The following is an 11649-nucleotide window of genomic DNA, read 5'->3' as shown; positions in this document are numbered from 1 at the left end:
CTCTCTCTCGCTCTCTGTCTCTCCCTACCTCCAGTTCCCTGAGGACAGGATGATCCTCTATGCCAGGGAAGAGGACCCTCATGGCATACGTCCTGTAGTCCAGATGGGGGATACCAGCTCTGTCCAGGTCACTGGTCAGCTCATTGATGTCTGTCTGTAGCTCGGCAAAGGCTGGGAGAAAAGGAAAACAAAAAAAGAGAGACCAGTTTGAGGGAATACTTGAGACATGCAGCATATACAGTGGGGTCCAAAAGTCTGAGACCGCTTTCTCATTCAAGCGAATGGGAAAGCGGTCTCAGACTTTTGGACCCCATTTTTATATACAACCGTTCTTTAATCCCCAAGGGCCAAATATGTGAATCCTTCTTATCTTCATGGTGTTTACTACCATTATGATGAAGCTGACAGCTAAAGCCCAAGATAGTCTTCATGTCAGGAAAACTCAATGTTTCACATCTCTGCCCTAAAAAACACAGAGCTCGCTCTCTCTCATACACACAAACAAACCGCCCCTTCTCTCACTTGTTTGTATCTACCAGCCAGTAAATTGGCTGTAGCTAAGGCCCCAAAGAGCGTGTGTCATCTCAGTGTGAGGCTGCAGGTGAGCACTAGTTAATTGGCTCCATCCTAACTGACTCCTGTTCAGGCTCGCGGCTCAGTTGCTCTGCTTCGCCGCCCTTGGGGGAGGCTCCCCGTCTGCAGCCTATCACAGGGGCAGCAGCAATTCCCTAACACCCTCCTAAAAACTCCTCCATCTCCAACCAGTCTTAGCCCTTACCTCCTGGCCCCTAGCCCCCTGTGACTGCTGGGTTTACACACCAACACGCTGGCTTACGGGCGCACAAGGGGCGTATGTACTCATAAGTAGGGGCCCAGGTACCATCTAAATCCACCCCGCAGGGCAGTACACTCCTGGCCACTGCTAATGGTTAAAACATTAATTTTCTCCTGTTCCAAGGCTGCCTGTGCATGACTGATTCCCCCTGTTTGTCTGTTCTGTCTACCTGCTCGCCTGTCTGTCCAAGTGTCTGTCATTTGACCACTCTGGAAGGTTTTTGTTTCACTGCACAATAACACTAGAAGAGCCACTCAGGGGTAGCTGGGAGGGATAACTAATAAGGTCCTCTCTGGCTGATGATATCCCCTGAACACTGTCAAACATAAACCCCACTTTTGCCGTTTGAGCGATTGGCTATAAAAGGCCCCAATGATGACATCAGGGGCCAATCAGCAGTGTTTAGTTGAAAGCATTCATAGAGAACTGAATGTTGCAACGTAGAGCGGTCTCGTTGTACTGCTGTTTGGAGTGGTAGCTGGAGGTCAGCCCGAGGTTATCTGTGGTGCTCCCACTGGGTAGAAGTCCAAAGGTCAGATGGACAACTGTGACCTCTTTTAACCCTGAGCCACAAGGGAGGAAAGGGGTTCAGAGTCGCTGTGTGTTAGATACTGTTGCAGTGACGCTCACAACCTGGGATAAAAAGTTTAATGGATTTCGTTGGTCACTTTTTACGGGACTAAAACACAGTTGCACGCAAAAAATATACACAATTACACGGATACAGAAACCCACATCTCATAACAACATAAACGTGGAATTACCCCTCCAGTTAAGACATGAATAAAATGTACTAAACATAACGTGTCTCTTCGCTGGGAGAAGGCTGGGTTTACTCTAATGAGAAGCTCCGTATTCATGTGTCAGCTTATGTGCGAGTCTGTATACAGCATGCAAACTAGAAGGCAGTAAGAACTGCAGGGATTCACCAGATTCACCAGACAGGTCACATGCGGGGCCAACTGACTGAACCTGCGAGTTGTGGTATATAACCAGGATGACTCACTGACCTAGATCTAGAGAAATTTTCTCTGCATTATTTAACGCACACAGACAACCAGTAATTTACTTACTGTACTATATGCAAAAATACCCATTTGTGCCTTTTATGTGATTACAGCCTGCACAAGTGAAATGCATTCATCGGCCCCATTCAACTACGTGAGTGACAGAGCAGCCTCTAAAATTACCGGCAATAAATGGATATTCCAAGCAAAGCAGACTCATAATCATCCTCATTCTACAATTTGAAATCTAACAGTTGGCTGCTACACAGTTCTGCACTTGGTCTGTATGCTGACTCTACTCTTCTAGCACTAACCTTCTTTGCACTCCAGGGCAACCCGTGACTCCAGGTTGTCCATTTGCATCTGCAGGCGCTTTAGGGTGAGGTCATTTTCCCGTGACTTCCGCTTGTAGGCGATGAGGACGAGGATGACAATGATGAGGAGGAGGCCTCCACCGGCGGCGATACTAACGATGGCCGGAAGGGTCAGCAGGCTGTCTGACATGATGTGGACTGTGCCAGGAGAAACGTGGAGACCACCTACTTGAACCTGTGGAAAGACACAAACACACATAATCACAGTTGAGCTTTTGTATAGTTTAGAAAATCCGTAAAATTAAAACGCAGAGGTAAAATGCATAATTTACTCATATTTCAACAAAATACGATCAGTGGGTGCGAGATCAATCACATAATCGATATAAAGCAATGCTTAAGCCAAGTCTTAGAAATCCTGCCAAAACATAGGTAAATATTGTCTGCTGAAACTGATATTGAGTGCAAACACACGCAGCCACCTACATACTGATGTTGAGAGCGAAAGAGTCTGGGGCTTGCACTCAATAAGTGAGCAGGCAACTAAAAATAATTGCAGTGGATTCTGGCAGACCATTTTGACAGCTAGAGCACACTCAAGCTGTTCTCCCTTTGACCCCCCCTTCCTTCAGCTGAATGAACACTGACAAGAGCTTAACTAATGGAGTTTAAGGGCCAACTATTATGAGGAAGAAATCATAAATACATGGATAGAAGGAAACGGGGTGGGAGAGACATTTAGGAAAAACGCACAAAGGCAGACATTCACAGACACATACTGACCATGACTTTGTATTGTCCGGTGAGGTTGGGCGGTTCACACAACAGCTGGCTCTCAGACACAGTGACAGAGCAGGGAGTCTCTCCAATCAGTACCGTGTAGTTGAGCTTCACCCCTCCTGATGCTGGGGGAACCAGGTTTTTGCCCTGTGGGCATGTGGAGATGGACAGAGGGGTGCGAAATTAGGGGAAAAAAAAAAAAAAAAAAAAGTCAGACCCACGAACACATGGCTCAATGAAAATCAGACAATTTAAAAAAAAACCCACAAAGCAAATATGTCCCCTAAATGCACTGTTAATTAGATTCCTAGGTTTCGGATACAGCTGGGGCCAAATATGATTCCATACTGAGATCAAACAAGGTGATATATTTCACAATGGCCGTAAGTGGGAACAGCTGGCAATCAGGATAAAAGAACAGCATATAATCCTCAAAGAATTCTTAGTCTTTCAGTTACAAGGCTTCTTAAACCCAAATACTGAAAGAAAAAAAATAAATTATATCTATATTTAGCTGATATCGATGTCCAGAGAAAGTAAAAATGATTGAGCAACAAGTAAATTCAGTTTCTTTCTAAAAGATACTGGGATAAGTTTGTTGCGAAAGTTGAACCAGTAAATGTTCTGTAGATTTAAATACATACTAATCAATATTTCATATACCTTGAGAATGATGGGTGAGCCAGGTTTTTGCTCCAGGACACCAGTGGTGCTGAGCGGCTCAAAGGAAGGGTTTGGGTAGTAGAGGAGGTTGGTGTTGTTGTAGACCAGCAGCGCTTGGACGTTGTTGAAGATGAACCCAAACTCGTCCGCGTGCTTTACTGTCTCCAAACCTGGATGGTATTCTGCCATCAGGGAGGGAGCGAAACAGCTCATACTGGTGGTGTTTAATACTTTACACACCTAAGGAGAACGAACAGACAAAAGAAAAATGTGTGAGAAAATCCACTTTTTTTTTGAGACACTTTTGGGGATGTGTTGCACTCAAACACATCATGCCATGACAGCCCGAGCATCCAGAAATGAAACAAGAAATGCGATTCAGCCATCCAGGATAAATGTAGACAGTTCAGCACAGCTAAGTTGTTTGCTTTTCTTTTTCTCTGTCTCCAAAACACTAAGTTTCAAGCTGATCCATTTTAAAGCCCTCTGTTTGTTATAACCTAAAGTGTGATCTTAACTGAAACACATTGGCATCAACATGGACCCCGAAGGGAGCTCGCCAGCCTAATAACTGGTATATAAAATCCTCATTCTTTTCAAGGGAAAGGATTTATTGTCTGTCATTAAATCTATCATTATTGGAGAGGAAACCTCCACAAAATCAAAAATAAATTGCTGCTACTGTTTCACCGAAAAACACCGGCAGACACCAAGGATGGAGGCATTGCTTCTCTGTTTCCTCAGCTCGAGGTTGAGCTACGGCTCTTTTATTACTTCTCTCCAGTTTTGCCCAGATGAGAGACCTGTCTTCCATCCATCCTCCCTTCCTCAGCTCTAAAGGGAAGGGGAGAGAGGATTGATTGCTGCACAGCACTCCGCTCCGAGAGGTTTTTATCTCCTTTCACTCCCTCCCAGCTCTCTCTCTGGGGAAGAAACTTAATTAGAGGTAAATATCATCAAAGCTGCTGAACGCTAGTGACTACCACACCTCCTACCTGTTGTCTGCAGCTCTGGAGCAAGCCAGGGAGATCAATGCAAACTCATTCTGTGCAGGCTACATCAACTGCATTTCGCCGGCACGGTATAAGGCAAGTCGCAGGATTGTGACTGCAGAGGTTGAAGGAGGGACTGGTCATCTTACTTACTTTGCTCTTGGATATACAGTATATTGTTAAGTGTTTATCTAACTGTGAAAATAAATTCTGAATTAAAGAATTTGGGTATAATGTGTACAATGTGATTATTTTAATTATTAATGAACCTGTCCATTTTTTTTTTTTTTTCCTCAATTAATCCTGTGGCCTGTGAAATGTCAGAAAACACAACTTCCTTAAGCCAAAGGTGACACCTTCCAGTGCCTTGTTTTGTCAGACCAGTGAAAACTCAGACTTTGACAGTCAAAAACCCAATGATATACAGTTTACAACAATATAAATCAGACAAGCAGCAAAAAAAAAAAAGAAATCCAGGTTTACGGGTGACAGAAACACGATTCAAACATTACAACTGTCACAACGGCATATACGGCAAATGCTGCTCCACCAGTCACTAGCCGCACTACAAGGCGTGAACGCTCCGTAGCAACTTGTGACATTTTTCTTTAGTATTCGCACTTTACAAGCTACAGTAGCAGCGCACGACGAGAGAGAGAGAGAGAGAGGATAAGCCCTTTTAAAAATAGATAGAACAACCAGATAGGACTCCTGACATACTTTCAGAAAAGTTTAGGTTGTGTGAAATCACATTAACCGCTGAAAAAAATGCAAGACGCAACAAGGAGTTTCTGAAAATTTTTTACAGAGGCTTTACAATGAATGGGCTCACACTTCACCGTAAGCCGGAAGTGACTGAGAAAAATTGAACAGCGCCATTCTAAAGTTCAAACTACTAGACATGAAAACCATACTCATGACAGAATAACTAGTAAAACAATGTGCGATCACATTGTTGTTCACAGTATAACACCCACTGGTTTGTAGAAAAGACAGTAAATTAATAATGAATGAATGAATAATGACTTTTGTTTCGTTTAGTAATAGATCATCAAAATTCATTTTACCCACTAATACAGTATGTGCTTCCGATCAGTACATGGGAATCAAAAGGGTCTGATGGATATATGAGTTCAAGTTAAGTTTGACATGGCTGCTTTCTTACTGTTGGCATGGTGACATGTTATATAGACAGGCCCAGATGCTCCGGCAGCATCCTTGGGACTGTCACGTTGGAACGGCGAGGCATTTGCAAGTCAAGTACAGTTCTGACTACCATCTGCTCTGCCTGAGATGGATACTGTTGGGTTTTTTTTTTTTTCTCTCGACACTGTCGTCACTTTCTCGCTCTTTTTATCTTAAATAAATCCTTCCCTTCGTTGAAACCTGTCAGGATAGAAAGCTGCTGCTACCATGTAGGCTGTTTTGCAGGAGCGGGCAAATAGTGATGGGTAAATGGGACATTGTAAAGTAATAAAGAAAATTAGGTATTTGGGTTCCTCTGTGGGTGGGGCAATAAATGTCTATATTTCAAAACACAATGACACCTTTGCATGAATTCTGCCTTTCAATAAATGGATATTAAGTACTTTTTATAAATGTATAACTCATTCTGTGGGCACTACAAAAGGATTACTGGATCTTGAAATACTATTGAATCAAGAGATTATTTTCTACCACTCCACCAAACTTCTCAGCAGAATGCTACAATAGGCAGTCATGACATTACACTGCACAGATTCCAAACAACATCACGTATTTTCTCTCTCTATATCTAGCACATCACAATAAAAACAAAATTCTGTATGTTGCCAAATACAGAGCGTACACTAGTACATCCATTCCTTTAGGGCATGTGGAGAAAGAAGCTACACATTGTTCGGCATTGACAAAGTGAATTGAGGTCAACAGATAGAGAAAATAATTGGAATCTTGGTCTCATTTGTCTTCTTCCTCTAGTATTGGATTGAGCCAGGGTGTTTTAAGGCAGTAACACTCCAACCCCTCTGGCTGAATACATTACCATGATCTACTGTGCTGCTAAAGCCCACTCAACCATTCAAAGGTCTTTGGCCAGGGTAGCAGCGAGAGGGTGAGAGAGAGCGAGTCAGAGAGGAATGAGGGACGTAAGGGATGACCTGGCTGCGGAGATGTGTGTCGGAGAAATGCGAAGGGGCCACAGAGTCAAAGGTCATCTGCGGGCTAACATTCGATAGCTAGTCACTGGCTGTTCTGCTGTTCCTGTTACTCCTACACTTTGTCTTTTTTCGTGCCTGCCTGCTGTTTCAGCCAACTGTTAATACTGGCATTTTTTTCTAACTTCAGCTCTGATGCGTCCATACAAGGTCTGTGTGGTAATTAAGCTAGTGCAAATCCAGTAGTTAAATTTCCCTCTAAGATGTGTGCCATGCTTAAAAGTGAAAAATCATCTGCTGGATGTCTTGTGATGAGGGTGAGACTAATTTCCGACATCCTCTGTAATGCACTGCCTCATGCGTTAACAAGGGCTTTTTCTTCTTTTAAAGTCAACACCAAAACTACGCAACAGATGCCAAAGAGGACACAGTGCTAGCCCTCCAGACTGTGGACGCTCAAGATGCCACGATGATTCAATGAGCCAATTATGATGCTGATACCGCTGAGATGAGACGTACGGCACTGTAAGACAGACGCATTCAGTTTAGCATCACTGTGAGCATGTAAATTGTGCGTTTTGAGCGTGCGTTATCAATGGTGGCATCGATCAGCACCATTCTTTAGTCTCAGACAATCGGCCTGATTGGCCTAGAAGCGATCGGAGCCTGGCACACCCATGCTGAACACCTTCTATGATAAGCAGCGGCTGCAAATGCACCTGATGTGACAAGCCTGACACTCAGTCTAAGTGTCCTAAGTGTGGCAAATGCAGCAGATGAAATCTTTCTGGGACAGGGAAATGTTCTAAAGCTGGAAAATAACCCTTTTAGTTTTAATCAAGATTTTGATAAATGTTTCAATTGTGAATCTGGTGACAGATACTGAGCATTTCACACGGAAAATTGTCCTTTTATTTCTTTTCCGGTTTCTTTGTGAATCTGTGCAGGTGACACAAGGGAGGGAAAGAAGAGAAGCAATTTAGTGGGAGACAGGTGATCATTTGAAGGCTGGCTGACAGACAGCAGCTCTTATTGCTATAGGCTACTCTGCTGTTTTTCCTTCCTCCCGTGACAAGAGGGGAAAGGGGTAGAGTGGGGAGATGGGATGAAGGGTTGGGTAATTGTAACCTTAGCATTTAACAGAAATTCATTCTCTGTGGCTGTGAGGGCAATCAAGACAGTGACACGGGCACTAGGTGGGGAGTTGGAAGAGGCGAGGCTGGGCGGAGATGAAGAACTCTCTTTCAAAGCTGCGGAAACTGACAAATCAGACAGACCACACAGGAGTCAAAGCCCATTTCGCCAGGTCTCAGGCAGCCTCATCAAATGTTTTTTTTTTCTCTTCTCTAAACCTTAAACAGCCTGAATATGTCTTTTACTTGTAATTACTGGGCTTTCATAACTCACAAAAGTCTTCTAGGGAAACTGTGTCCTTACATGGGGAAACACTGTAGCACAAAAGCCCAGGGCATAGTTATATATTTTTAGTAGAGGAACATTGACTAAGCAAGTCAGACACTTAAGGCCAATTTTAGACTACTAATGTCAGAGGTGGGAAGTTGGACTGTAGAGGGGGAGGAAACATGTTGGGACAAATCTGTGTCAAATTCTAAAAGTGAGGCATGGCATTGAGGAAGCTTTCGTGTACGCGGGAATCTTCTGAGATTCTATAAATGAGGTGTTACATTGTGGTGGCTGTATACTGTGTATATGAGTGTAACGTTTTAACCCGTGTGTTTTTTCAGTTTTCTGTGCCTCAGCAAACAGGTGTATGCAGTGGACTGTGGAGTGTGTATATGCAGTAGGTTTTCGTAAAGTTGCCTGATCTATCTTTGCAAAATAGAGCCTTTAGCATACATTAGAGCAGCAGTTCACGGTCGGAGGTAGGGAGCCCCACATGGGGATCGTGAGATAAATATAATGAGTCACGAGATGATTACCAGGGTTCCGCTACGCAAAATAATGTTTATTTTTGGCACTTTTCTCTAATATTAGTTTTTATTTTGTGCCGCCCAGTATACGAACACTTAATAAATGGTTTCCAACATACTATAATGTAGTTATAGGCAGTGATAAGTGTTTAGTAATGTATTTGTCTACAACTATAACTCCTCCTGTGAAACATACGTATCTGACTGCTGGCATATAAACAGATAATGTATGACAATATAATGTAACATAAGGCGTAATTACAGTTCATTTCGTCATTGGAGAAGAATTCTGATAAACACTTAAAATATATAATCATGGAAAATCCCAATCCAAAACGTTGGGAACTATTGTATTAGAGCATGTTTTGTGTTGTTACGGTGTGTGTGAAAGTGTCTTAAATGTGAATGTGTCTTACATTAGATACGCAGTACTGGGCACAGAGCATTATTCTTTTTCCTCTTCCCCTCTCCGATTCCTCTCATTTGCTATCTTTCCTACTCCCCTTTAGTCCATTCACTTTCCCCAGACCACGGCGAGGTAATCCCATCCTCTTAATTAAGCAAAGACCCCCAGGACAGGGCTCAAAAGCAATTTGTAATGATTTCCCGCAGCCAACACTTTGATTATACGCGGGCTCTTTATGCTGACCAAAGACTTCTGACCGCAGTTAATCTCCCATTGAAGGCCATTAGGAGTCTCCTTGCCCCCGATCATGCACACCTCTGACATCCCCCCCCACTGACCTGCCCACTCCCTTCCCCAAACTCCACTGTCCTCCAGCCTGCTCCATTACTGCAGAAGTATATCTCCATAGACTGATAATCTTATTTTTCCTCAAAACAAGTAAAAATGTTGTTCAGGGTGACTAGTGTGGCAGCGAAAAAACAACGGGGCTTAGCAGGTGGGGGCTGGGGTAGGGAGCTTAGCCTGAGGAAACTTTAGAATAAAATCTTAATTAAATACTACACGCAGACCACTGCGGGCTGCATTATTCAGATGCTAGTTGGAGCGCGCTTGAGACGCCTGGGTTCAAGCAGAAATTAAGGAAGCGTAGAGAGCTGGAGGGGCTGTTAGGAGAGATAGTACTTTTTTTTTTACCTAAGCTAAAAACCACTTAGCTTGCTTGTATAGCAGAACTTAGTGAGTCAAGCAGAAGCTAGTTAGCAGTCATTATCCAGCATGTGTATGTAGTAGGTGTAATAGGAGCATTTTTTTTGGTGCGCATACAGCACTAGCTCTATGGTTAAGACAGCATATTGGATCTTACATTCACAGACTCCCGGCCAGCGTATTTGACTCGGATCCGGGGCTCCTGAACCACGTCCAGATTGGTTCCTGTGACCATCAGAGGCGTGTGGCCGCTGGAGAAAAAAATTCAAAGAAAAAGACAGAATTCATTCCACACCTTTGATAATTATGTTTGTCAAATGCCTTATCATTTCTCGGTCTTATCTTTTTTAAAATTCAAGAGGAGAGAAAAAAGGAAGAGAGAAAGAAAGTGACAGATTCAGAAAGAGAAAAAAGAAAAAGTTCTACAGGCAAATCTCAACTAAACTCTCTAACCCTGATGTACCTCTTACAAAGATGATGATTAGAGATGCTCACTGGCTCCAATCAGCTGGTGCAGATTTGTGTTTGAAATACCATGGCAACTCAAGCATATAAGGATGCAGTGGTGGTCCTGGGCTTTCATAACACAGCGGCACAAGCAGAGCACACAAACAAAGCAAGAAGGAAACTGCTGGATGTGCGGCTCTCCCTGCAGCTGTTTGGGTTGTTGTTGATGTATGTTGTTTTAGTTTCTGCGGCTGTCAGTGTGGCATGCTGAATAAAGATGCCAGGCTGGAGTTAGTGCAATAATAAATGTTGGACGGGTATGTGCTATTAGGATGGGAGTTAACTGTCGTACTGTGGAGAGTGAGTTACTGTAGATGGACCCTGTACTGCTAAAGGCTGATTAAATTACGGACTCAGCTAATGTGAAGATGAGACTTATACATTGACTGCTCTTCGTCTTGCTCTTTGTCTAAGTTCAGTATCCATCTGTCTATCTATCTATCTATCTGTAAGTGCACATTGTGTTAGTTAAATAAGAGTTAATTGGGCGACCAAATTAATATCCAATTTCTGCTCCCTTCTACATACAAAGAATAGATGTAAATAAAGCAGAGAAAGATGACTAGTACGATGGTCTTCCCTATCCTTGTCTCTCATCATTTCCACCCTCTTCTCCCTCTGTGCAATCACACTTCTGCCGCATTGTCCCCTGCACTCCGTCTCTAAGCCCACGCCATCTGCTGCGGACTCACACCTCTAATAGCACATTGTTCTACTAAGCCGCTATTTCATTTTCATTTCTGTCCTCCTTTTAATTAGTAGTGTTTGGTGTATGTGTATCTATCTGCTAAAGACGTACAACAGATGGATCAACACTGCATTTGATAGGAGAATCCCAGTCTCAACGGCGCCCGTCCTCTCCAATCTGTGAGCGGTGGCAGTTCTATCAGATCCAGACTAATTGGAAGAGAACTGAACAGTAATTGAAAGTGCAATATTGACTCATGTCTGCTTATTGCCACTGGCCTGGACAGACTGGCTTTAAAGCTCTGAATGGGGGGCTGAAATCCCTGTCTGGGTGACAGAAGCCCAGGGTTGGGGGGTGAAGCTTTGGATAAAATAACGTCTCGCATGTACAGTTTGTGGAGTGCGTATGGTGCTGTGTGTTTCCAGTACAACAATTACTACGACTTTACCTTGCAATGCTCCAGTCTGGTTCAATACGCTGGACAGTAGGATCTTCTATGTACTCGAAGGTGAGGCTCTCCCTGATTTGGGCATGATCCACGCTCACGCTGATCTGCACTGGGCCCACACCAGACAGAGCAGGGGCAGAATAGCATATTATCTCCGTCATGGTCCGTCTAAAGTGAAGCAGAATACAAACATCATTGGAATTTTTAAAATATGCATCAACACAGAGTAATAGGTGCC

General features: G+C 43.4%; 1 protein-coding gene across 7 annotated transcripts in view; it reads right to left on the bottom strand.

Moving 5' to 3' along the window:
• Positions 1-11649, bottom strand: part of plxna2 (plexin A2) — a 163667-nt gene that overhangs the window by 26642 nt on the left and 125376 nt on the right. For all 7 annotated transcript variants that reach the window (XM_040152521.1, XM_040152520.1, XM_040152514.1 and 4 more), the window contains 6 exons: positions 11412-11579; positions 9926-10019; positions 3600-3839; positions 2940-3083; positions 2157-2391; positions 29-171 (listed from right to left, as the gene is read on the bottom strand). In XM_040152521.1, coding sequence (XP_040008455.1) covers positions 29-171; positions 2157-2391; positions 2940-3083; positions 3600-3839; positions 9926-10019; positions 11412-11579 — 1024 coding nt within the window. The remainder of the gene's footprint in view (positions 1-28; positions 172-2156; positions 2392-2939; positions 3084-3599; positions 3840-9925; positions 10020-11411; positions 11580-11649) is intronic.

Source organism: Xiphias gladius, chromosome 18 (genome assembly GCF_016859285.1).
Source record: "Xiphias gladius isolate SHS-SW01 ecotype Sanya breed wild chromosome 18, ASM1685928v1, whole genome shotgun sequence".
NCBI lineage: Eukaryota > Metazoa > Chordata > Actinopteri > Istiophoriformes > Xiphiidae > Xiphias > Xiphias gladius.
The sequence above is the reverse complement of the archived record's forward strand: the minus strand, read 5'-3'. Positions and strand labels throughout refer to the sequence as shown.